This window comes from Ascaphus truei, chromosome 3 (assembly GCF_040206685.1).
Source record: "Ascaphus truei isolate aAscTru1 chromosome 3, aAscTru1.hap1, whole genome shotgun sequence".
NCBI classification, from domain to species: Eukaryota; Metazoa; Chordata; class Amphibia; order Anura; family Ascaphidae; genus Ascaphus; species Ascaphus truei.
In genome coordinates this window covers 322780308-322807159 of record NC_134485.1, presented here as the reverse complement: position 1 = coordinate 322807159, position 26852 = coordinate 322780308, and the positions used below count along the sequence as shown (strand labels likewise).

Sequence of the window (26852 nt, the reverse complement as noted above, 5' to 3'; positions counted from 1 at the left end):
TTGTAGCTTGGTCAGTACTTCATTTTGCACTGTCACTGGAGTCATCATAACTGATCCTGTTCTGCATGCTGACAAGAAACAGCTGGGTCTGCATTGCATTCCTTTTTCGACCTTCGTTGCAATCTGTACAACCACAATTTTTTCTGAACCACAATACAGCATGTTCAGTCACAGCTCTGCACACACTGCATTTGCAATCCCCAAGGGGACAAGCACACTTTCAGCAGTCAACTGTATCTGCATTGCATTCTACAGAGCTTCTCTATAAATAACAACATGTAAGGGAAATCAATTCTGGCAAGCAAGATAAGTTATTTAAGTTTAATTTAAAAGAAATATACAAACTCCAATAAATGAACCCCCTTTCCCATCCTCTCGGAACTCCCTTGTTAAGTCAGGAAGGAGGTACTGAAATGTGGAGGTCTCAGAGTCAGGCAAATTCAGTATCACTGCACCTTCTACCCCCAAAGCTACATGCCCACAGCAGAACTCATTCTATAAACTGTGAGAGTGGCGATCCGGCGCCACTGCATGGGCAAACGCATTGAAGTCAATGGGGCTTTCCTCACGATTGCGCTGCATCGCCGCTATCACAGTTTATAGAGTTAGGGCCAGTGTGTGTATACAAAATGTCACATGTAGTTTTAAAGTTGCCTTGGAGCAATATCTGGCATCCAATGTGTGTACCGAACCTGCCATGTCATAGAAGAGTAGGGGCAGGGGTTCAATTGAGAGTTTTCAAAGAGGATCCATTAGAAAAAGAGCAAAATCTAGCATTCCCTCTGTTCACGTGTCACCTCATTTTGCGTTGGTATATGAATTAGAGTTCATGTCAAGTGCTTGTCCGTCCCTTCCTCCCGCTCATACGGATGTCCTTGCATCCACAGGAAATATATTCCTTGTGTGACTATGTATTGCAATACCATTTGAGCATAGGATGCTGCAAAGTCAAATCCCGTAATGAAGTGGCGTCACTATGATCGTAGTCACTGCACTGATACCCAGCCATGGGCTGCGATAATTAGGTGAGTCCCAAGGGTATATAGAGGAATATATGTGTTCCTCGACCCTCTTTGTGCTTCTGATTTGCAAAGTTCTGGAACGCTTAGCTGTTAATAACCTTGGCGGAAACATTCTTTTGGTGGATTGGAAGAGAGGGTCTAGTGGTGACAGCATTGGTATTGAAGTGGAAGATGTTTGAACCCCAATGCCAGCTCCTTGTGACCTCTGGATAAGTCATCTCATGTCACTGTGGCTCCAGCAACAAAAATTGGACTGTAGGCTCTTTTGGGCAGTGTCTCACTGTGCAAGTAGTTCTGTACACAGAGCTGCATACACTGTCAGCCCCACGAAAGAATAAATTAATGACTATATTGGGAACCCAGATATTCAGAACTTGTAACCCGTGCTGGAATCACTTGCAGACGTTGACCCATTGCGTGACCCGGCACTCCTCACACATCACGTAGCAGCACCAGTGGAAGCGGCAATTGCAGCGCTCCCGGCGGGTCTGCATCAGTATGTTGTGGCCTCGCCCACAGCACAGGCTGGCACAGCTGTCCATCTGGTGGCTTGTCTTGTTACAGACGCGTCCCTGGGTCCCGGGGGAGTCAACTTTGGGGTCCCTCTCGCAGAAGTCAGGAGACTTCTCGAAGTAGACAAGCTCACGGGCAAGGCGTTTCTTGTTTAACCGTGGGTGGAAGGCTCCGCTGTTCTTGTTACGGGAGTTGACGAAGACGGCGCGTTGCAGCTTGTCCCGCAACAGGGTGCTAACAGACCGGAACTCGGGAGTCACATGCCAGCACGTCTTGAACTGGCAGCTTCCTGACGTTCCATGGCACTTGCACCTACGCTTCATGTTCTCTGTCACCGCCTGCAAGAGGAATGTGGTCAGAGGTCATTAAGCAATGTCCAGCAATAATTGTATAGTATAATAATGTTGGCTCAACTGTCTAAAACACCACATCATCCTGTGCTAACCTGATGTTGACAGGTACATATGCCCAGCAAGGCTTACTCAGCCTTCCATCCTTCCAAGGCAGATCTAATGAGTAATGAGTACCAATTATACCTGGGCAGGGGTGATTTACTGTACAATCATTTACTTGAAAAGGGCTATGCAAGAAACGGCTTTAATAAATAATATTGTATGCCAATTAACGATTAGCAAATTAAAACCGTAGCTGAATTACAAAATTCTTAAGAGGTTGAAGTCACAATGGCAGATACTTACTAAGTGATGCTATTTCATAAGAACCCCCACACCCAAGCCCCCCAACGTCAGAGTGAATGGGCCATATAATGTCTTCCGGCACCAGAAAGTGCTTTACGGAATATCGCTGAAAAGTAAACATGGACCAACATCTCCATCAACAGCCACTCCAGAACAGAACGCCTTCTATTAATCTTTTTGATACATTTAGCATTTGTATGTTGAGTATTTAAAGGCAACCATCGAGTCAAAAGGACCCAAGTCGACCTGTAGCATGACATTATGGGTAGAAACTAATGATCAGACTAGGTGAAATATGTTTCCTTATCCTCAGCTTATATGTATAGATCTATAATTCGTGTATAAGAAATCTAAGATGTATTGTGAGGATATGTAGAACTATATTTTGAGTCCTTTGCTGCAGGTGGCAGTGAGAGTTTCACCCTTCCATTATATGTCTCATTCCCTGCTCGCTCTCCCTTTGGTGTCACGCTACAATATTGTCATCGGGGTCTGTCTATCAGGATCCCAGTCTGGCTGTTCAGACACTATATTGATCAAATGAAATAGAATGTCCCAAGATCAGACTTGCCGTGGTTTCTGTAGCTAAGTCAGTAACTCTTGTAGAGCAGGGGTGCACAAATGTTCCCCCCTGCGCACTCCCCCCCCCTGCTCGCGCCCCCCTCCTTACCATGTCTCCGTCGTCAAATGACGCCGCGGGGTCACCTGACGTCACGTTGCCATGATGGAAACACGACGTCACGTGACCCCGTTGCTATGGCAACGCATCGCCAGAGACAAGCTAAGTGAAGTTGCAGAGGCCTCACGTGATCCCCCGGCATTTAAATGGGGAAGATCGCGGGGCCTATGCAATCGCCGCTCCCTCCTTCCCCCCCCCCCAAAAAAAAATCTCGGGCTGCCCAGTTTGCGCACCCCTGATTTAGAACATGCCCCCTGCATGTTAATGTACTGATATACAAATAATATGCCTAAATATTAGCCAATGTTACTATCATTTTTCACCATCAGTTATGCTGCCAGTTGTAGGCTGAAATTAGTTTGCTTACAGAGTTAATCCAAGTGGCACATTATATGTAATATATGCAGCCTTTGATTACCTTTACTGAAAACTAATGACCTAAGCTGACGATTGATTTGTTCTCCTGTAATCGATCAGCAAAGATCCTGCTCCCCAGGGTTCACTAAATGGCTGCCTTTCAGTTTCAATCAATCCTTCAGTTAGTGTAACTCAGCAGCTACAATGTATTCTTACATTACTACTAGTGGTTTTCAACTTTTTTTGGTTAAGGAAGTGCAGAATTCGATTGTGAAATTCTGGGGAACCCCAACCCCCACCCCCGCCTTTCGTTTCTCAACCCCCCCCCCTTACACCCTGTCTCTTATCCCTCCCTCACCCCACATCTCTCGCCCCCCCTCTCGCCCTCCATTTCTTGTGTCTCTCCCCCCTCACACCCTCCCCTTTACACTCTCTCTCTCCCACAAACTCTCCCTTATCTTCCCTCTCCCCTCTCTCTTCTATACATACACTCCCCCTCTCACTTACAAACACACACACATACACACACACACTCTCTCTCGCCCTCTCACTTACACACACACACTCTCTCCCCCTTTCTCTTTAATACACACTCTCCCCCCGCTCTCTTTTATACACACACTCTTTCCCCCTCTTCTATACACACACACAAACTTTAAGGGCTGACAACGCACTCTTACCTATTCCTTCCTCTCCCTCCTGTCAGCCGGAAGTTGCCATGACTTCTGGTGCTGCAGGAGCAGGCAGAGGAAGGATAGCAGTCACCGGGCGGCTCCTGGTGCTGAGCTCGGGAGCCGCTGGGTCACTGCTATGTGGTGCGCCTGGAACAGCTAGGAGAGTTGTCCCAGTTCTCCCCCCCTGGCGGCCGCAGAAACTCTGAGCGGTGCTCACAGAACCCGTGTTGGAAATCACTGTACTAAGGTAACATTATCTATTGTTACAGTTTGCAGCTCAAACTGCTGGGAATATTGGCAACAAATGATCACAAACAGGAGAGTGTTGCAAAGATCTTGCACTGCTGGGGAAGTGTGTTAAAACCCCTATAGAAATCAAATGATGCTCATTATATTAAAATTAATAAAAAATGTAATTAAGAGTTGAATTAAAAAAAAAAAATGTAGTATGTATTATCTAATACTACAGAACTGATGTATTACAAAATCACGTGTAGGATATTGCATGAATTGCTCCTGAAGCATTTCATGAAATATATCAAGCTTGAAAGTTATTTATACGTAATAGAATATAAATATGTGCGAAAGCTGCATGGTGTTAATATGTTCTGCTTGATACATGGACCTCTGTGCATTAATTAGTACCTATAAATCAATGCAGCACACACAATACAGGATAAGCACATGCTGAGCACAATGGGGGATGTTTACCAATGTCTCCCAGCACACACCTATAGAAAAAAGTGTTATATTTCATTTTAAAAAATCCAGTAGAGAGAAGTGGAATTTTTTCCTTGATAAATTTGATACTGTCTTTTGTACCATTTATTTTGGTGGCTAGGAGAAGAAGATAATAGCCCCCATGAAACGTCAGTGCCCTGCACATGATCATGATGCTGTTGCAGTACCTGCCGTCCCACACGGTTGTTGTGTATCCTCATCCTTGCTTGAATGTCCCGTGGCGACTCCCTGGAGTCCAGGAAATCCCTGGAGAATTTCTCTCCGAACTCCAGCTCGTGCTTGCAGCCGCCCCACTCCCAGGTGTCTTGGGGACTGGGCTCAGGCGTCTCTCGGAGCAGTGGGGTCAGGTCTCTGGGGAGACCCCTCACCTTGGACAGAGCTTGGAGCTGCAGCTGGTTCAGCTTCAGTCGGATCTTCTCCTCAGTGCCCCGGCGTTTCCACTCACACCCGCAGCCCTGCAGCTTGCCCAGGCTACAAGCCGTGGCTACCGAATGCATGACACCAGCTGCCAGCAGCGAGAAGGTAAAGGCACTCTCCCGAAATCCTAGTGGAAAGAAGCACAGAGTCCGATGACCTACGACAGACCTTCCACCGACCTACACAATATCACACTGATATCAGAATAAACCTGAATCCTTAGTCTTGTTGCATCCTACATGTTTATGGGATTCAAATGGCTCATACCACAAAAAGCTATTTTATTGTGCGAGTATAAGAGGGGTACGTTGTTATTGCAGGTGAATTTGAGAGGAGTCGGATACCTCTGCAGTCTGCACACCATATTCCTTGTGCTATTTTAAATACGTGTTTGGCTAATTGTCCCTGGCTAATAATGGCTCGAGTTAGTGTAAGTAGGTGATCCACTGATGGTTAACCATCTGCTGTATACTCTTATTAGTATTACAACTAACATGATAGACTGAAGTGCGCAGTACAATCCCCGGGCTGTCACTTAGGTAACGGAGCAATTCTTAACGCAAAAGTGTCTTTCAGGGATTAAGGAGTTACGTTTAGAGAAACATTATGCCTGTGACAGTGAAACCCTTATACCCACCCCCATCCTGCAAGCAGGATCCCCTGACATTGTGAAGTTGCTACTTGTAGTTGGGAATTTCCCACAAAAGGCAGCTGTGATAAATCCCTGCCGTTCTCTTTTATAGGCTTCTCTTTCCTAGCCTTCTTCTTTCTCTCTGTCTCTTTGGCCGCTGTTCAATGTGCTGCGAAGCTGCTTCCGAGTGCGGAAAAAGTGTTTGGCTCCATTCAAAAGAATGGGACTAAAATCTTCTTCAATGTGGGGAAGTGCCTTCACAGCATAAGTATTACGGCCCTTTGTCTCTCCTCCATCATCTCTTTCTGATCACTTATCTCTCTTTCACTTCTCCTTCCCTTGTTCTCTCCCTTCCTATTATTTTCTCCCTCCCTGTGGTCGGTCATTAAAAAGAAGTCATTCTGGGCTTAAATGCTATAAAGCACCCTGCACTGGATTAGGTTCCAACTAATCTGGAAAACGTGCACAGGATACAAACTGTTACATGAGTTAAGGTTAACGAATACATCTTTCTAACGAAGATTGTAAGTTGGAAACACATTTATTAATAAACTGATAAGTTAATCAGTTAATGACACACACACACACACACACACACACACACTCACACACACACACACACACACACTCACATGCGTACTCACACTCGGGTGATATCACCTTAATGGTGAATACAGAACGGAAATGCATAGCTTCCTCTGACTCCAGATTAACAGGGATCTAACATAAGCTCATCTTTCTTCATAACTTATTCTATTAGGCCAAAGTTGCTAACAGACAATCAAATGGGAATACAGGACCTGTACTGGCCTTGACATGAAGATTTTGAAAATCCCCAATGTCTGTTCACCCTGTGAGTTTGCACTGGCTGTACCTCTCTTCAGGATGGCGCTGTCATGCGGCACTTTGCCCCCGAGCTCCAGTGAGGAGCAGTTCCAGCGTTGCCCCCTCAGCTGATGCTGGCACTCGTGGATGGCAATCTGGATTCCCTGAAGGGCCGAGGCTGTGACATCGGGGCTGCGCACGCATAAGCCCAGTTGGCGTTTGCTCAGGCCAGGCAAGGTCAGGCAGACAGTGTTGGGAGTCAGGATGGGGTCATTTGGCAACTTTAGACCCAATATATCATTGCACAGAACTCTGGTGAGGCAGAAAGAGAAAGGCACATGGTCGTGAAGACAGCTCTTCATAGAAAGACACAAAGAGAAAGAAAAACTACGTCTTATTGCGTACTACTATTGTCTGGAGGAGAAGACACTTCCTCTGCCTATGTTACATTTACCTGCCGATGTAAGAGACTTAACCTTAGGGGCCCCAGTGGCATCTCTAGCACTTCCGGGTCATGTGATTATGACATAACATTGGCCAGGCCCCAGATGCTGGAAACGTAAGTGGAGGGGAATCCACTTCCATTTCACTTTAGTTGGGCACTCCATTGGAGCGGTCAGCCCTTTCACCCCCTAGAAAACGAGCAGGTGTCCATGACATCTCTGGTACTTCATAAGGGACCCTGACATGCCAGGACCCTTACCATAGAAGGTACATCATAGGAGCACTGTAAAGATGAAAGAATAAACTGTAACTACACTCATATTGAAGTTAAACCCTAGTGATCCCAAAAGCAAAACTGTATTCAGCAAAAGTGTTGACTGGTATTGCTTGCCAGGCACGGGCACTATATGTCTTTGTATACAGAGGTGCTTCTAACAAACTATAGGCCATCGCTCCAATCCTTTCAGTGCTAGCAAAGCATACAGTATGTTGGCAATCTGCTGCAGCCTCTCCTGCAGTAGTCAAAACACTAATTGGGATCCTTGTTATAACTTAATTAAATGCAACACGCAAAGAGACCCAAGATGAAAATGCACAATGGGAACTGTAGAAAGCATTAGGCATATTAAATGTAAAAACAAAATTGCAAGCCTGGAGAAAAATACATTCCAGTGAATGTTCTCTCCTTGAATCACCGTAGGCACTTGTTTAGCTTGCTAATGATTGGAGCCACCACTATCTGTGTGACTTAAAAGGAGGTATGTGAGGGGGGAGATTTGCACAGACTTTACTCTACATATAATTGTCACGTAAAAGAGGGAGGGCAGCGAAATGACAAGGGGACCGCAATGTTTATTCTATTCAGTGTCAGGGTGTTGCTTGCCCCATCCAGCTTCGAAGGGGTTAACCCAAGGTCCCCTTGTCTTGCCCTGGGTGGGAACAGAAGTCTCGGCCGCCGTCAGAAGCTCAGTGGGACGCTCCCTGCGGGGTGGGAATATATTTGTCTTCACTTCAGATCTAAACCTCAGCAATTTCTCTGTTGCTGAAGGAGGGGCAGGAAAACAGAACTGCGAGCCAAGGGACCGAGCGACAGATCAAAACATGTCCACGCTGAAGGGAAAATAATTCATGTTTTATAACCTCGGCAATAAAAACCAAACTTTCGCAAAACAGGAAGTAGGAATGTATTTAAACATATGCAAGGGATATGTTATTAACATATATATTAACAAAAGCTTGCAAAATATATATTGATACCGCAAGAAGAAATGCAGTCATATTGGCCCTATTCCACCTTAAATATGTACACTGTATGTACTTACAAAGGTACATCCGAGTTAAGCTGTGACATTATCATATGATATAGCAATACATTCTCAGTACAGCGCTTCAACATTTTATAGGGGTAAGGCAACTTGTGAGCTGTAGGCCAAGAGCAGCCCGGAAGTTTAACCCTGTCAGGGCCATCTTGGCCTTCAACCCAATAAAGACATACAATATACAATACAACCCAATATACTGCCGTCCTCTCATACTTTGAAATGGTTAAAATAGCTGCCCTCCTTATGGCTTCTTTTTTACACTGATGCATATTTATTTACTCTCTCCTAGAATTATACCGCGTGCAAACAACCAGGAGATGTTCCTGGCAACATCACTCTGCTGCATGCTGCTCCCTTTGTTTGTTGTCTGGAAACCGCCATCGTTACGATAAAAATGGGCAAGCCCTTACGCAGGTCCTTATCTCCAGATCTCAGGAGACTCCGAGTGTGGGTGGCATTGCTCTAGTCTAGGGAACACTCTGTAAGGTGAAGACTTTGATACACTGTCCCAAAGAGATGCAAGAGGAAAAGGATACAATTCGTACCAATTATGTACCAAATCGACCTTGAGTCATCACCCCCTCAAATTATGCAGGACAAGAAATCCGTGCAGACCTGCCCTCTCAAGAAAATGCAGGACAAAGGAGGGATGGAACGGTTTATCAAAGCAAAATTACCAATGAAAAGCAATGAGGTGTATATATATATATCAGGGCAAAAGTAGTGCAATCTTATTTATTTCAATGGGAATTCTTTCTTTGATACATATGGTGTGAATCTTTTGCCCCAGAATTGTTCCACTTGTGCCTTAAATTAACACACCTCCCAATGGGGAGTTTTGAAGCCGGGAACTACATTTCTCTTTAACCCTTCACACGGAAATGAATAATAACATTATAAAACCAATGCTGGTGTTACGTTATTATAGAAAACCTAACACATGTTTATAACCGAGCTTTGAGAGTCTAGTCAATGAGAGAAGTTCATTCTGAGTCAAGGTGTAACTGTTGCAATTCACCAGCAAAAAAGCACATTCGGTTTATCGCAGAAACATGTCATTTTGCTCTTGCTCTCTGTTACCCGTGCAGCTTGGTGATCCAGAATAGGACCAGTTCTGCCCTCTTACATAGCGACTTTCTCTAACGCAGAGCTATGTTTGGGCACAAAACGCGTAGGGATATCCCATGGGGGTCTCTGTCTGACTGTCCGAATGTTCTGTTGCTTTATGTTTTCATTACAATTCAACTATTTATTTTCATTTCAACTTGGGAAAGAACCAGCGCTACCCATAGTGTACCCTATACCCAAAATGATGGCGATGATACAAATTCAAATATGATTGAAATAAAGTGCAATTGTGCCCACAATGTGTAAAATAATTAATTCTGAAATGATCTGAAAAATTCAGTGCTAACAGATATAAACCGTATTTCAGCAAATTCTGACAAGTAGCCCCAAGTGTGATCGGCATTTGAGAAATGTGAGATCCTTATATTCATTCCCCCCCAGGTGTTAACATTAACACATATCGCTGAGCTGTGATATGTAGGTTTAATCCTATCTCAGTGTTCTTGCTTTGGTGTTATTTATCAGTGTTCTAAGTATAAAATCTAGCGCAGGAGACTAAAGAGATGTAAAAACATCCCACTGAAAGCTATTGGAGTTGTATCGCTGAGAGTCTGGTCCTTTTCTGCTGCACGAGGCATGCGACAGATTGGCAGCCTAGACCCCAGTGTGCAGAATTCTATCCTTTGTCGTTGTGTACTTACTTTGTACTGAATGTGTCAGCTTGCAAAATGGGGCTGTCAACAGTCGGGAGCAGGGAGGAGTTAAGGGACAAATTAATTTGAATGGGATTTATCACATTCTTTCTGTTGCATTTTTCATAAACACGTTCCATATATTGTGTGCAGCGGCAAGCAAATTCTTTTAATTTGTCATCCACAAAAGCACGTCCTACTGTATCTTTGCCTGGATACATGGGGCCTTATACTTTAACGTGTGATATCGCCAGCCCGTTGCGCGGGGTAGAATAAGGCCCAGGGAGGTCTCTGACTCAAAAAACTAACGCCAGTAATAGAAGGCTATAATTCCATCGTTTCACGTCGCATGATCCGCAGTGGGGATGGAGGAATTTATGAATGATACTTAGTTATTATGCATGAATACAGCAGGTAGACGGGTGGACAGGCAGATCACAGATGATGGACTGAGACATTTAGCTACTTCTCATCTTTCTTCTTCCCCTTCTCTCAATGTTTTGGCAAAGCTGGGGTATTTATATCCTTCACCTATGTATCAATGCATTTTACTCCAATGCTGCCCTGACTGCCCCGGTTTGCACCTGGGGGAGTGTCAGTGGGAGGGGTTGGGGAGGAGTTATGCTAATGAGATGTATCACATTCTGCATCTCTGCACCATTCTTTTCTCCTTTTATTTGTCCCCCAGATTCTGCCATATCTGAAGTGGCGTAAGCCTAAAGTTCTGCATCAGATGTAAGAACCTGTTCATACTCCCAAAAATTAAGGAGTGTGTTAAAACAGACTTTTTCTGTGTTGATACATAGACCCCTGTGTCCACTGTTTACCCTTCTCCCCTTTACTGATTTATAGAGCATTGCAGTTGCTAAGTACTACACAACACATAACAACATAACATACATAAAACGAAATAATACAACTAGCACAGACTTGTTACAGGCTGTGATACCTTGGTTGTGATGGACCAACATCAGAGCTCTTCATACATGAAATCATAGAGTAAAACACATTCAAAGCATACAGGACCACACAGTTCACTACGTCACTTTTACGGTACATCTATCTATCTATCTATCTATCTATCTATCTATCTATCTATCTATCTATCTATCTATCTATCTATCTATCTATCTATCTATCTATCTATCTAATGTGTCACATCATCTATCTATCGAACAGGCTGCTTGTGGAGTGGAAAGATAATTCTTAGGACCATCAATATATGTAATATACTGTATGGGTTATTTTCATGTTGGTTGAATAAAGGTATTTTCCTGTTCCTCTCTCATTTTCTCTCTCCTCCGCTCATTCAATTCAGTCCACACATTTACCGGCTGCAGATCCAGATGGCGATAGTAAGAATCCAGGGCCAGGTGTCTGTGTGGGTGTCCCAGGCCATCCTCTGACCTTTCATTGGACAGCTGTGTCAGATGTTGAGGCTCCTCCTTCATCTCCTGGCCCGGGGGCTCCCCTCTACCTCAGTCCTGCCGAACCTGATAAAGTAAAGGACATCAGAGTCATATCTCAGACCTCTACCCATCTTTAGTAGCTCTACAGTGACCGGACTTAACATTTCCAGGTCCAATTCCTCCAGACAACCAAGATGATTAAAAAAAATGGTCACACAAGATGACTACAAAAAGATCAAATTGTGCGCTCATGAAGAACAAATAATCATAACAGAAGAAAAGCAAGTATCTTAACTGTACCTGGCAGGGCATATACTTAGGCATGTGGGTGTGTAGCACACCAAAAGAATGCAAATAAATGCAAGGAAAATGCGATACTTGCGCACCATGCCAGAGCTCCTGGTTCAGGGATGGCCTATCTGCAGCAATCCAGATATACATCAACAAGAGAGATGATCCAGGGCTCCACGGACTTTTCAGCAAAATAATTTATTCCTGATACACAACGTTTCGGCCTCACTTAGGCCATTGTCAAGTGACTCCAGTCACATGGATCAGCTCTCTTGTTGAGGGCATATACTTAGATATACAAAATATTTTAAAGGCAAAGGAATATTTATGGATCCAACGTTGCGGCCACAAGGTTGGCCTTCACTAGGGGAAAAAACCCGACCTCTTTGCTTTTTTAAGTTGGAGTGTTGCTTCCAACTATTGATATGCACATAAGGAAGAAGAACCCGTTTTGGTTATAGAGCCCTGCACCGTGTGACATTGTGTGCTAGCTGCATGACTTCATCCTTAGGAGAAAATATTAAAGCAGCACTGGATTAGGCTGACCAGTAGGTCTGAAGCCACCTAGTTCCCAATCACCCCGAGAGACATTCATCTATGGCAGGTTTTGATCCCTGGATCCTGAAAAAAACTCTGAACTGGCTATAATTTCCTTCTTAAACAGGCAATCCAAGCCACTTCCATTTAAAAAAAAACAATTTTTTTTATTTTAACATATGCAGCCTTTGATTACTTTTATTGAAAACGAATTACCTAAGCTGGTGATCAATTTGTTCTCCAGTGATCGAACAGCAAAATCTTGCTTCCCAGGGTTCGCTAAATGGCTGCTTTTCAGTTTCAAATCAATCCTTCAGTCATTGTAACTCAGCAGCTACAATGTATTCTTATATTAGTGTGGTAACATTATATATCTATTGTTACAGTTTGCAGCTCAAACTGCTGGGAATTGTGGCAACAAATTACCACAAACAGGAAAGTGTTACAAATATCTTGCACTGCTGGGGAAGTGTTTAAAACCTGTTATAGAAATCAAAGGATTATCAGTATATTAAAATGGATTAAAAATGGCATTGAGTTGAATAAAAAAAAAAGTACTGTAGTAAGTATTATCTAATACTACAGAACACATGTAGGATATTGCCTGGATTGCTCCTTTTTTTTAACATGGGCTTGTCCCACCGACACATACAGACAGTACAGACTTTTCAAAAAGTGCTAAAAGAATTTAGAAACATCTATAATAAACAACGGGAAAATATAAATTGAACAAATCCGCATTTTAAAGCAGCAGTCCAAGCTGCCGTTTTATTTATTTATTTATTTATTTATTTATTTCCCCCCTTTAATATGTGCACCAATACAATCCACACAATAATAAGTAATTAGCTAAGTTGCCGATCGATCCGTTTTCCTGTAATCGATCGGCGAAGATTCGGCTTGGGGGTTCACTAAATGGCTGTCAGTGCAGCAGAAGAGGACTCAAGATGCAAAGTTCTGTGGGGAAGATCATATGACCAGGCAATCACTAGATTGGTGCACTGCTAGAGAGGGCAGGGCTCGGCTCAAAAAGTGTGTGTGCCAGAGACTGTTCCAGAAGTGGAAGGGGGTGTGACTTTGTAAATGGTTGCTATAGAAATAAAAAATAATTGTTACATTATAATACATAAAATTTTTAATTTAGAGTTGTTTTAAAAAAATGCAACAAGTATTTTCTCATAGTACAGAACTGATTTATTTAAAAAAACCACGTAGGATATTGCATGAATTGCAGCTTTAAGCGATGTATGTGTTTCAGGATTTTACATTTGTTGTAGGTGCTAAACAATCAGGTTGGAAATACTTAATGCGCTATAAAGATGAATAAATAATGCATATACTGTACAGTAAGATGCAAATAGTCACAATTTATAAGCAGCAAAGTAATTCATAAGAAGTCTTTGCATACAGTATGTGTCAAAGCAAGAATGGAGCTATTCGGGAGCAAAATAACTGCTCTGTTCAGTATGTACAGCATTACAGAAAAAAACCATTGGAATACAACATATTATAATAAATAACAATATAATATTGTTTAGTACATCTCCTGCTGTTGTACTGCCCTGGAATTGCTCCACTTTTGCATTGATATATAGGGGTCTATGTACTAAGCCGTGCAAATGGCATTGTTGGTGCAAAAGTGTCGCACAGAAATCTCATTTTAAATTGCGCTTGTGTGCTCATCCTATGTGCTATCCTGAAATGCCTCAATCTGTGCCATGAGAATCAACATTTTTATTTTATTTTTATTAGCACAGAGACACGTACAGATGTTAATGGTATGTACTAAAAAATAATGTTTCTGTGAACTCCCATGAAAAAGAGAACGTGCGTTAAAACTATTCCACCAAGTTCAACTTGGTTTAAACCCTCAAGTCTGCTAATAGTGTGAGTGTAGAATTAAGTTGCTATGTGTCAACCCAATTTTTTTTTGATGCAACAAAGAAGTTTCATTTTATACGGTAGGTTAACAAAAAAAATTGTTCACACTATGACTTTAAATAATATTACATAGTTACATAATTGCATAATTACATAGTTACACAGTTACTTAGTAGCTACATACAGTAGTAGATGAGGTTGAAAAAAGACATAGCTATCAAGTTTAATCTATGCTAAATTTCAACGACAGATACTTATCCTATATTTGTATTTACACTACACTAATTGCCGCACTAATAGTTTATATGAACACTATTTATAAATATAAAAAATACACAATTCTGTTTTCATTTAAATTGTTTCAACCAGGAATTCAGCGTGACGCAATCCATCGAAATTAATTTCAAACAACAAATGATGCGTTACGCGTAGGAAGTCACAAAACAACCCCCATGCATACGATGCACATTTTATGAAGGTTTGTACTACTTTTTAGCACTAAAATGTTGACATGCAATAGCATTTTTAATATGATCTTAGTGCATAGGCACCATAGACTCTTAAGATTTATATGATTTGTTTAAGCATATATTAATTATTAATTCATTTTGGAGTCTATGAGGTCTGCATATCAATGCAGAGATAAGTGTGCTTTGCTGTTTTGACGCAGAGCTGCGTCATTCATAAGAACAGCGTCTCCTGGCGCAGAATGTTACACTTACGCCACGTAAGATGTGGAGGATTTTATGGGGGCAAAGGAAAGTGAAAAAGAATTGCATGCAGAGATGCAGAATATGATACATCTCATTATAATCTGTGCCCCATGTAACTCCTCCCGTGGACACTCCCCAAGCCGCACCTGGCACAGACAGGGCAAGAGGCAAAATAATTTGATACATACAGTAGCTGCAGGATGAAAATGCCCCAGTCTTGCTCCAAAATTGCCTTGATACTTAGACCCCTATGCAGGGGCGTAGCTATAGCCTGGGCAAATCCTTGGCGGCACGCTCTCCCCCCGTCGGTGGCCCTGCTAACCATCTCTCTCTCTTCTCCCCCAGATGTGAAGCAAAGGAGCAGCCGGCAGAGGAGTTAGGAGTTGCACAGAGGCAGAGCAGGGCGCCCAGGAAGGAGCGCGCCCCAGCGGTCCGACCTGGAAGTCTTTCTAACTTTCGGTGTCTATGCTGCTACAGCGCGCTCCTCCCCGGCTGTCCTGCTCTGCCTCTGCTCTGCTTAACTCTGGCAGCCCGCCGTCCATACAATCATCTCCTCCCGCCTGCCTCTATCACCACCCTGTCCCACAGACAGGCGTGGAGGAGGAGGGGGACCGAGCTGGAGGAGGGGGAGAGCTGGAGGAGGGGGAGAGAGCTGAGGAGGGATGATGGGGAGGAGGGGGAGAGAGCTGAGGAGGGATGGTGGGGAGGAGGGGGAGAGAGCTGAGGAGGAATGATGAGGTGGAGGAGGGGGAGAGAGCTGAGGGGGGATGATGAGGTGGAGGAGGGGGAGAGAGCTTAGGAGGGATGGTGGGGAGGAGGGGGAGAGTGCTGAGGAGGAATGATGAGGTGGAGGAGGGGGAGAGAGCTGAGGAGGGATGATGGGGAGGAGGGTGAGAGAGCTGAGGAGGGATGATGAGTTGGAAGAGGGTGAGAGAGCTGAGGAGGGATGATGAGTTGGAGGAGGGGGAGAGAGCTGAGGAGGGATGATGAGTTGAAGGAGGGGGAGAGAGCCGAGGAGAGATGAGAGATATCCTCCAATTTAAATTGAGGGAACCTTTTCTCCTGAATCTATGGAATAGGTTCACTTATAATGGGGCTCTGAAATAATGTTTGCCCGGGGGCCTACGCATGTCTAGCTACACCACTGCCCCTATGTTTCAAATCAAAAGAGGTACAATTCTTGAAGCAAGATAAACTGCATACATTTCTATTGATTTTAATAGCATGTTTTGCTTTCATAAATATGGTGCAGATTTTTTGACCCATTTGGGCACCACTTTTGCTTCAATATATATATAAAGATATATGCCTCAGCGCGGTGTATTAAAGCAAAGTGGTGCAATACAATGTCAAACAAATCTGCACCACACAGTATGTATGGAAGCAAAAAAAAAATCCCATTGAAATCAATAGGGTTTTTGACTTCAACAAAGTTGGTGCAGTTTGTTTTACCCCATAATTAGACCACGTTTGCTTTGATAAATAGCCCCCAATATCTCAAATATTAGACTGTCCCTGCTCAATAGGACATAACCCACATGCTTCTATCAGTAACACCTTTGCATGTACAGTGTAGATAAGACTCTCACGCAACAACCTGTTTTTTCCTATATTCCTGTATGTGGAGCAATGTCTCGCAGATGAAATGCTGCAAGGTGGAAATTGGTATTAACCACTTCAGTATTGTATGGGCTTGAATTCCCCTCCTTGCCTTAGACCAGTGCTTTTCAACAGGGGTTTCTAGGAACTCTTGGGTTCAATGGGCATCCCTAAAGGGTTCCCTGCAGTTTTCAGGTATTTTGAAAGTTGTACCAAATACAGAAGAATTTACAATGCATCTGATCTCAGACACGCTATTAGATTGGGTTGGGGTTCCTTACAATGCATCGGATCTCAGACACGCTATTAGAGAGGGTTGGGGTTCCTTACAATGCAACTGATCTCAGACGCGCTATTAGAGAGGGTTGGGGTTCTTTATAATGCATCTGATCTCAGACGGGCTATTAGAGAGGGTTGGGGTTCCTAACAATGCATCGGATCTCAGACGCGCTATTAGAGAGGGTTGGGGTTCTTTATAATGCATCTGATCTCAGACGCGCTATTAGAGAGGGTTGGGGTTCCTAACAATGCATCGGATCTCAGACGCGCTATTAGAGAGGGTTGGGGTTCCTTACAATGCATCTAATCTCAGACGCGCTATTAGAGAGGGTTGGGGTTCTACAGAATGTCACCATATAATTATAGGATTTCTTAAGCAAAAAAAGGTTGGAAACCACTGCCTTACACAGATACAGTTTTACACTTCTTTATCTGCCTTCTGCTATTTAAATCCTCAGTCTCACTTAGCAACATAAACTGGATATGCAAAAAAGTGAAAGCGCTCAGCTGCACAACACCATGTTTAATACTTGTTCAACACTTCTCTTCCACGTGGAAGAGAAGTTTTGTTACAGAGGACAGTTGGAGACAAGTCCTTACTAAAGGTTCCAGAGCAAACTTCAACCCAAGATATTGTATACTTTATATTTATTTACCACTGTATTATTCCACTTGATCACATTTATACTATTGTGGGAGCGCTGTCCAATTCTTTATTGACACGTGTAATACTTGTTCAATACAATGGGAGCAGTATACAAAAAATAGTTGTTTGAAAATTACATTAATTGCATTGCGTGTAAATACCATTCCCCCACCTAAAATCACATGTGGGTGTGTCCTATTGACCTTCTTACATTTGGCGCACGTTTTCTTATCCTTTGCATGGCGTGTGCCATGCTCAGACATTTAATTGCATTCAGAAAGGCTCGCGTTTATCTTTTACGACAAGAAAAAGTTGACGGACAATTGTGACATTTTTGTTTCTGGTGCTCTAAAGTGGAGCGTGCTTGTGATTAGTTTCATACATGTCATTTTTATATGTGCACCACTGACAACACCCAAACTCCGCCTCCAACACCACACACGGACGCCATTTTTTTCTTAGTGAAAAAAACCTTGGTCCACGTACAACGCAGAGAAATCGGTTTTATACACTGCTGCACAAGACGTATGAATTTGTTGCTATTGTGTGTGTCACGTCTACAACAAACTAGCTGTTAGCAATGCTTTATGCATAGGCCCAAAAGCCGCACTGTCAGTGAACATATATTTGGCTATGAAATAAGTAATAGCTTTTCATTGATAAGACGAGAAGTCTAGCTAGAAAAAAACCCCACGATAACAAATACCAGCGTACACAATACACACTTATTTTGTTGGAGTCTGTATAGGGCAGGGGTGGCCAACTCAAGTCCTCAATGGCCATTAACAGGCCAGGTATTAAGGATCTCCCTGCTTCAGCACAGGTGGCTCAATCAGAGCCACTGATTGAGCCACCTGTGCTGAAGCAGGGATATCTTTAATACCTGGCCTGTTGGTGGCCCTTGCGGACTGAAGTTATCCACCCTTGTTTTAGGGCATCCTACTTAGAGATGTGGGAATGTCTTCAAAAGTGCTTCACTACATATTCACAATCATTTTGTGATTTTCGCTAAATTTTACCAAAAGGTCACATTGCTCGAAAATCAGCAAAATGTCACCAATTTTGTCATTTGTGCCAGGGTTTTTGCCAAGCTGTTGATGGAATTTCACCATAGTTTCGTCAAATGTTGTGAAGGAAGTAGAAAAAGCCGTGTTAGTCCAGTTGCGAACGTGCAGGGTAAAGGAGTACTTCAGTATTACAGTAGGCGAGACCTTTTTATTTGGACTAACGATAGATATTATAACACAAGCTACGTGAAATGTTGTGACATTTTAGCATTCAAATAGCATTATTTGAAGAACTCTGGGACCTTGCACATTGACTTTTTTTGCTTGGCAGATTTTTGAGGCGAGCTTGCCGATTTGCGCAAAAAATGTTCGCGAAATAAAATGTCACCCTGTTCGAAAAATGTCGAACGGCTCTAAACAAAGCAAATAATTAAGGATCTTGTAGTGATTAATACATTTCAGTGGTTACGCTTCAGATATTTCTTCTGCGTGTTGTTTATATGTAAAAGTCACCAGAAAAAATCATTTTACATCAGTATTTGTTTGTTAAGCCAGTATAACCATTCTCACACTGACGAGACCCAGAAGGTTGAAATGGCTGTCTGTGAGCAGGGTTACTCGCTCTGCACTTCTTTAACCCAGGCTGTGCTGAAAAGCTGTGTAATGTGGCAGCCATAAGCTTATAGGAGTCCCTGTTAAAATGGATTTGAAGCAAGAAGAGACACTGTGCTCATTTGCATGTCATTACCCAGAATCCCTGGCACAATGGAAGCACTGCACAAGAGATAATGGGGGAAAGCAGAGTTGCAGACCTGTCCGAGACGTGAAAGTGCTCACAAGTGATATTTTTATTTGTGAGGTAGAAAACTACTGAAGGATTTAACAGTAAAGAGTGTAATCTGGGTGGAGAATGAAAAAGTACCGTACAGGCAATTTCTCAGCAACAAAAAAATGAACTGAATTAGGGCGATCAAATTTCAACACTGCAATTTGAAATGAAGTAATTAGGTGGCTGCTCCGTGAAACTCCCTCCTGAAATCCCTAATGCCCATCAGTCATTCTAAATGTACCCCTCTCCTTTACTCTTACTTAACACGCCGTGAAGTCAGCCAATAAAGTATCTTGTGCTGAAAGAGAATCCGGCTCCATTCAAGTGACTAAAATCTTCTCCAGCACAGGGAGGAGGCTTCATGGCGTATTGAATAAGGGCCTGAAGGGAAGTTGATACAGTGTTAAAGACTAATCCAGGATGTATTCTCTGATCGATGTACGCCAGGACTCCAACTTGTATTTTCCCAATAGGATGGTCCCTAGCAGAAGAGGAATATATATATTATGCAGTAAGTAGGTCAAACTCTATTTAAATGTAATTATGATCAAATCTAAACGCTACTTTAGACAATGCTACATAGGCCTCACTCTTAGGGGGTTATGTTCTAAAGCAATTAAAGACTGAGCCACTGATTGAGCCACCTGTGCTGAAGCAGCGATATCCTTAAAACCTGACCTGTTGGGTATACTTGAGAACTGGAGTTGGCCGGCCCTGTTCTAAAGTGTATTAGTGCTGATCAGGGAAATTCTCATGCAGATCATTTCCCATGTGCTAGCGCCCTATCTGCACTAACACACTTCAGAGCCCTTAGCGTTACGGAAAGCTCTGGGGGTGTCGCGATCAGGTCGGATCTATTACCAGCAACTTTCCCTAGCAGAGTTAATGAGGTCAGTTTACTAACGTGTACAAAACGGCACCATATTTATCTAAGAAAAGGCATCCCATAGAAAGCAATTAGGATTTCTCCTCTTTAGCAATGGTGTCGTCTCCGCTTTGCAGCCGGGAGACATTAGTACATAGCCCACAGTATTCCAGTACTGTATGTACATCTTTACTTATACAGCGGCAAGAGACATGTGAGAAACATAAGCACACTGTATAGTTAAACGGTGCTCTGTGGGTTTCACTGGAAAGGGTAAATAGGATCCAGCAGGTCTTTATAGTTGAGTAACACTTAACCACTGAGTAAGTCTATGAAAGGCTTAACGGTCAGACTGAAGTAGGGCTCTCCGTGCCTCAGTAGTATTATTGACACATGCTTGGTAGGGGTTACTGTTGTTCCTGCATGCTTAAGTAGTGGGGCTGAACAGTACCCTCTGCAGGTGTCTCTGCTAGTCTGACTACATGCGTTCAGCAATACTCTGCAGCAGTCTGTAGTAGGTGAAAGTTTATGTAACCCTCTGCGGGTATTATTAGAAGTGCAGGTTTCATCTTGTTCTATGTTGTCTTCTGTATCAGGACCTGTTCACTTTCTGACTTGGTGCAGTGTAGCCGTATCTACTGTAGCTTTCTCTGGTTCTGGACTTGCAGGGCTCTTAGGCCGCGGAAATAGTAGGCTTGTGCGCGCCTCAGAGCGCGTGGCGTCGTGCGCGCTTGCCCCAGAGGTGATCCATGGCCTTGGGATGATGGAGGGGGAAACGTGACGGGAGGCGCGTCCGTGACGTCAGGTGAGTGGTTCGCTCTCAGTGGCTGAACCTCTCAGGTGATTTTCAAATGATTTTGTCTGTCCGGTAATCGCGGTCGCGTGCTCTATAGCCTGCCTCACAGAGGTACGGCCTTTGCTCGCGCCATCGCAGGGAGTATGGACGCTGCCTTAGGCCTGGGACATAGTGGTTTTAAGCTCGCTGAGGCGGGCTGAGCCGCGCTGAGCAGATGCACAAAGCCCCTGCATCTGTCATCAGCGCGGCTATAGTTTCTCCCTCCGCATGCGCGCTGATGCGTGCGGAGGCTGAGAAACTTTCCCGAGACAGGCAGTTTTGAAATTTGCCGCTCGAGGAAGCGGAGGAGCGGTAACGTGACCGCTCCCATCCAATGGGAGCGGGGGACTAGCCCCGCCTCCCACCCCACCTCCTGGCACGCCTCCGCTCCTCCCCCGCCCTGCCTCCGCCCCGCCCCCAGAGCGCGCTCACTGCCTCAGCGCAGCTCAGCGCTTTTTGCTCCTCTATGTCCCAGGCCTTATGGGGTTAGTGACTAAAGTCTCCTTGCTGCAAACTGGGGCAAAACCAGTGCAAAAGAATTGCACCTGATTTGCCAAAGGAAAAACTCCAAGGGGTGTACATGTATGTATCAAGGCAAAAATTATACAATTTTGAGGCAAAAAAATCAGCACTAAGTGGCCTATGCACTTAGGCAATATTGAAGTGAAATTGGCACAAATGGTGTAGTTTTTGTGTTGCGCCTTTTTTCCCCGTCAAAATACCAAGGACTTTGCTCGAGACATTGCGCCATTTGCATCTTCTAGTTTTGTGGGGAGTGTCAGCAGGAGGAGTTTGGGAGGAGATACATGGTGCGCGACTTAGAATGAGACGTAACTTGGTCTCTTTGTGTCATGTTTCCTCCTTTCAATCTCAAGGGACGTTAGTTTTCTTCCTTTACAATCTGCGCCTGTCGTTAGAATCTGGAGCAAAAAACTTGGTACAATTGACACAATTGTGGAGCAAAAATGAAGTGCAGTGCATCACAACAGGTTTTTCTGTACGTTGATAGAATGGTCTCTATGGCGCTTATGTACCAAGGCACCAGTGCAGCAAACCTGGCGCAAAGAACTGCATTAGATGCATTAAAGAAAATAATCCTATTACTTTCAATGGGACTTTGTTCGTTGATACATACGGTGCAGTTATTTTGCCCCAGAATTGCTCCACTTTTGCCTTAACACATATGCCTCTATATGTATTAAAGAAACAACTACATTGAAAGTAATATTTTGATACATCTTGAGCAATTTGTTGGTCATGAATTTGCACCACTTGCATTTTTCCATACACTATTGCACCAGGATTATCAACCAAACAAAAAAAAAACATTGGATTTTGATGGGGACACTTTCCCTTAATAAATCTGGTGTGTTTCTTTACCCCAGTTTTGAAGTTGGGACATTTTGATCCATAACCCACATAGACTCCCAGTTGCTTTTCTCTTGGATCCCAGAGCAGCTAGGAGACCCCAGTGGATAAAGGGAAAAGTCGGGCAATTGCAGGGCAAACCAATGGCGCAAGAAGCATTACAGAAAAAGTCCTATTGTTTGTAAATGAGATTCTTTCATAGATATGAGATGTGCGAACACCTCGCGCGCATTAGAAAACTTTGCGCATTTCATCCTTTGTTGGTTCAGCGAAAGAAGCTCGCAGCGATCCAAAATGTTCCAACAAGTTTTTCTTAACGCTCAATGTCAATGGGCATTTGATTTGGATTACTTTTGCTTATGAAATTGAATCAAACTTAAAATGTTTTTTTTTTTTTTAAATAGCGGATTTTTCACAATTTGTCCCATCTCGTTGGTAAAACATCGGGGTCCCTTTTGCCCGGCGGCAGATGTATGAAACGTGTTCATCTTACTTTTTACAAGCGGCTCAGATCTCTTAGGAGCAGAGTTAAACGCCACTCCAGACCTGGCTGATTTCGATCTGTTGCAAGGTAATGTCGGATCAGGAGTATTATCCTGCAACGGACCCAAGTGAATTTCCCCCAATGAGAGACGTAAATGGCACGAGATAATAGTGCCCTTTTGGATACATCTCCTCCCCTAACCTCTTACAACCACTCAGCAAAACACTCGATAGCACAAGAGGAGCAACATTTGGAGCAAAGCACCATGATATGTTGATACAAAACTACACAATTTGCACCTGTATGTGGAGCCTTCTGCCTTCCCTCCCTTTCTCTGCCAAACTGGAGCAAAAGAATTGCAGATTTATCCCAGAAAAAAACTCTCATTGCTTTCAATGGGATTCCTTTTCTTGGATGAATACGGCGCTGCTTTTTGCACTGGTTTTTGCCCTCCTTTTGCAGCCAGGAGACGTTAGTAAACAGACCCCAATGGCAGTTAACTAGGGATCTCAGAGCCATACTGTACCCTCCATCCGCGCTCGGTGAATCTTGGTGTATGTAACAAAGCAAAAGTGGTGCAATTCTGAGGCAAAACAATTGCACTAGATGTATCAAACAAAACCTTCTGTTGGGATGTTTGTTTGGTACATCTGTTGCCTTTTGTGCCCCAGAATTGCACCACTTTTGCCTTGATGCATATGGCTCATAGATCCTGCAGATCTGAGGGCACTATTCTTGCACAGGTAACTCGCACTAGTGCTATTGGGAAACTCACATTATCCCATTTGTGAATTTTCAGCATTTGCTTGAAATTGGAGCAATAATTGCATTGAATGAGGTCCATTTGCTAAAATCTCCCATCTGAAAAACTGAGGCAAAACCTGCTCAAAATAGAGCAATATTTCCCAAGGAAATCCCATTGAAATAATTCAGTTTTTTTTTCTTTGATAAATATGGTGCAATTCTTTTGCACAGACTTTGCCCTAGTTTTGCAGCAGGGAGACATTAGTAAATAACCCCCAATGTATTAAAGGGAAAATCCCACTAATTTTAAGGAGAAAAATGGCATAAAAAAAAAAAGAAAAGAGTTTTAGCCCCAGAATTGCATGGTGTTTATCGTCACACATACTGTATACTTATTAAAGTCTCCAAAATGTAAAAGCAGAACAAAAATAGCATCACGTAATGTAAAGAGAAAATAAAGCAATGTAGTGGGAGACTTCCCTTTAATAAACCTAGTGCAGTTGTTTTTTTTGCACCGATTTTTATCCAGTTTTAGAGCCAACGAAGCTTCGATAAACAGACCATTCCGAACATCAACTGAGTGCTAAGAAAGCCCTGTAATGTGATCGTCTCTTAGTCATCACAATGTATCACATAAAAGTGTGTGTAATGTATCACGCCTGTTGTGCCCCGTGTGCGCCAGCTCGCAGGTTGGGCAGCAGTGACGGGAGGAGTTAAGGTGTGTACATATTATACTGGAATGTATCAAATTCTGAGGCTCTGTCAGTCTCAGTCGTCAACATCGTCCCACCGTCTCCGTCAGCCCGTAATCGAGAAACTTCATTTAACGAAAACGTTTTACATTTAAAGCAGTCACGAGCCGAAATATAAACAAAAAAAAAAAAAAAACAACAAAGGCTGCCGTGGGCAGAAAAAAGGAACATGTTTCTGTGGATTGCCATATAAACCCATGTGTGTCATCCCGGGTATAAATATCTCAATCAGACGTAGGGATACTGCATCTTCTTTTTTTTTTTTTTTAACAAAGTCTTCAAAATGCACAATTGGGCAAAAAAAAACTGCACAGATATATCTAAACAGAGTCCTCCCTTTGAAAGCTATGGAGTAGGATTTAATTTTCTTGCTAAATCTTTCCCAGGTTTCTTTGCCCCAGTTTTGCAGCAGGGAGCCTTCAATAAATAGACCTCCCTAAATCATCCTCTTGTCTCCTTGGCCTCTCTGCTGTCCTTTCTCTTTACTTTAACATCTTTTTATGTTGTTGTTTGTTTCTCTGTAGTGCGGAAGAAATAATCGTTGGTTACAACCGATGTGGTAATTGCAAATATCCTATTGATAGGTATTGAGGTTTTTTTGTTTGTGTGCCCTAACTCAATTTACAGTAGCTGTACTGATGCAGGCAGATATACCACTGAAGTGTGTCTATATTTTACATTCAGATTACTCATTATACATTTTTTTTTGTTTATTTAAACACATTTATGTTTTCAATGTATACACAAAATATACATTGTGAATAAAACCCAACAATCCTTTCTGGTGCTGTTTCATAATATACTAATCACACGTCTCTATGTGGCCTGTGCATACTAACATGTTCTTTGACTTTGTTAATTGCGTCCAAATTATAGTGTTAAAAAGAAGTCCAACCCTTAGCAAGAGATTACTATGAGACTTCTTACGCACGATGCATAGTTTGTTGTCTGTACTGACGCTTGATGCATTTCATTTTGTTATATACCTGACTGATAAAATGTCAATGAAAACACAAAATGAGGTGTATTTTTTTTATTTCATAACTAGTATTAGTAAATATCAACTACTGTATTAGTTGAATATATTTCCCACCGGTAAAGAGGAACCTCGCTCAACTCTTAGAAAGCTGTATGAGAAGGTGTGTGCTACCTTGAATATGTGGAGAATAGCAGAAAAAAATGTGCTAGTGTGTACATAGAATAATGTTTGGGGCAAGGGGTTCATTTATTCTGGGTACACACTAGTATATTTTCCCCATGGTTTCAAAATCTTAAAAAAATGTTGATGTATATAATGAAACATCCAAGCAGCTAAATAGCAATTTAAAGCACTTCTAATTATGTGCTAACAATATAAACAGGCTTTATAGGATTTATGCCAGGTACACAGCTTGGCAATTAATGCTAACGCAGGTTAAAAAAAACAAAAAAAAATTGCTGCACATAATACAATTTTTTCCAATTCATACCATTTACATCTCTGCATCGTGCACATCCCACTTGTTTGCACCAATATATTTGACTAACAAACATTTGTGACGCGTGTTAACCACACACTGAGAAACAAAAGGTTAGTACATAGGCGCACACAAGCGCAATCTCATTTGGGGTTTTCGTGCATCAATTTAACTCCATATATTCTATGTGCAATGCTTGATATATAGTTACATAGTAGATGAGGTTGGAAAAAACTAATACTGGATGTTCATTGATTTCAACCTATGTTACATTTATTTGATATACTCATCCTATATTTCTATTTATATTGATCCAGAGGCCCCTACGTGTCTCCAATCCTACCGATAAGATTGTACACTCTTCTGGGAGGTTTCTCCATCTCCCCTCTGGTTTGCTTTTGCTCTTCTTCGTGTCTGTGTATCACACCCTCGCACTTTAAATTGTCTGTGTCCTAAGTATTGTAAAGTGCTGCATACATGGTAAAGTAATGCTATTTTGACAGGAGTAGCTCTTGTTTTGAAGTCTGCCCTGGGATACACTGCAGAGAGATGGGCTTTGTTCTAAACACAATGAACAGCTTCAATTATATACTTGCATACATTGATACACTGTGGGGTACAATGGGTGAAGCAAAGTTCATTCTGTTTCCTGCAATGAACTTGTTACGGCATTCTTCTTGAGCTCATATCACTTACTAACGCCTTATTTATGAGTCATGTAATAAATAGGTTTTCAACATTTATTCCCCACCTTCCTTCCTGATGCCCTCTTTGCCCTGTATTGTCCTACCTTCCTCTCCAGCGCTCGCTCCTTGCTTATGTGCTGGAGATGCCTCCTTTGGGTTTCTCAGTGTGCTTCACATGTCTTCTGGATTCCTACAAGTTTGACTGGTCTCCTCTCCCCACCCTTCCCTCTTCTGCCTTCTTCCCTACTATGTCTCTCAATGGCACTGCCCTGACACCTGGTCACTGGGTCTCAGCTGTGCCTGTAACACAGCCTCAAGCTCCCTGTCTGTGCAGCTTCTGTAGGGATGTGTCTCTGGCAGATTCCCTCCTCTCTCTGAAGTTGCTCT

The 26852-nt window shown here is 42.9% G+C and overlaps 1 protein-coding gene across 1 annotated transcript; it reads right to left on the bottom strand.

Moving 5' to 3' along the window:
* Positions 1-307: 307 nt before the first annotated feature.
* Positions 308-26852, bottom strand: WNT10B (Wnt family member 10B). Its single transcript, XM_075591229.1, has 5 exons — positions 26570-26852; positions 11415-11576; positions 6607-6869; positions 4852-5228; positions 308-1873 (listed from the first exon to the last, which is right to left on the bottom strand). The coding sequence occupies exons 2-5, from the start codon at positions 11495-11497 to the stop codon at positions 1415-1417; spliced, it is 1182 nt and encodes a 393-aa protein (XP_075447344.1). The 5' UTR covers positions 11498-11576; positions 26570-26852; the 3' UTR covers positions 308-1414.

Bases quoted from the DNA above. Each gene is read 5' to 3' on its own strand.
- WNT10B (XM_075591229.1), bottom strand. From the start codon at position 11,497: ATGAAAGGTCAGAGGATGGCCTGGGACACCCACACAGACACCTGGCCC. The intron at 6,870-11,414 runs GTAAATGTGTGG...CTGCCTCACCAG, and splicing joins GCCATCTGGATCTGCAGCCG to AGTTCTGTGCAATGATATAT. The intron at 5,229-6,606 runs GTACAGCCAGTG...TCTTTCCACTAG, and splicing joins CAGCGCCATCCTGAAGAGAG to GATTTCGGGAGAGTGCCTTT.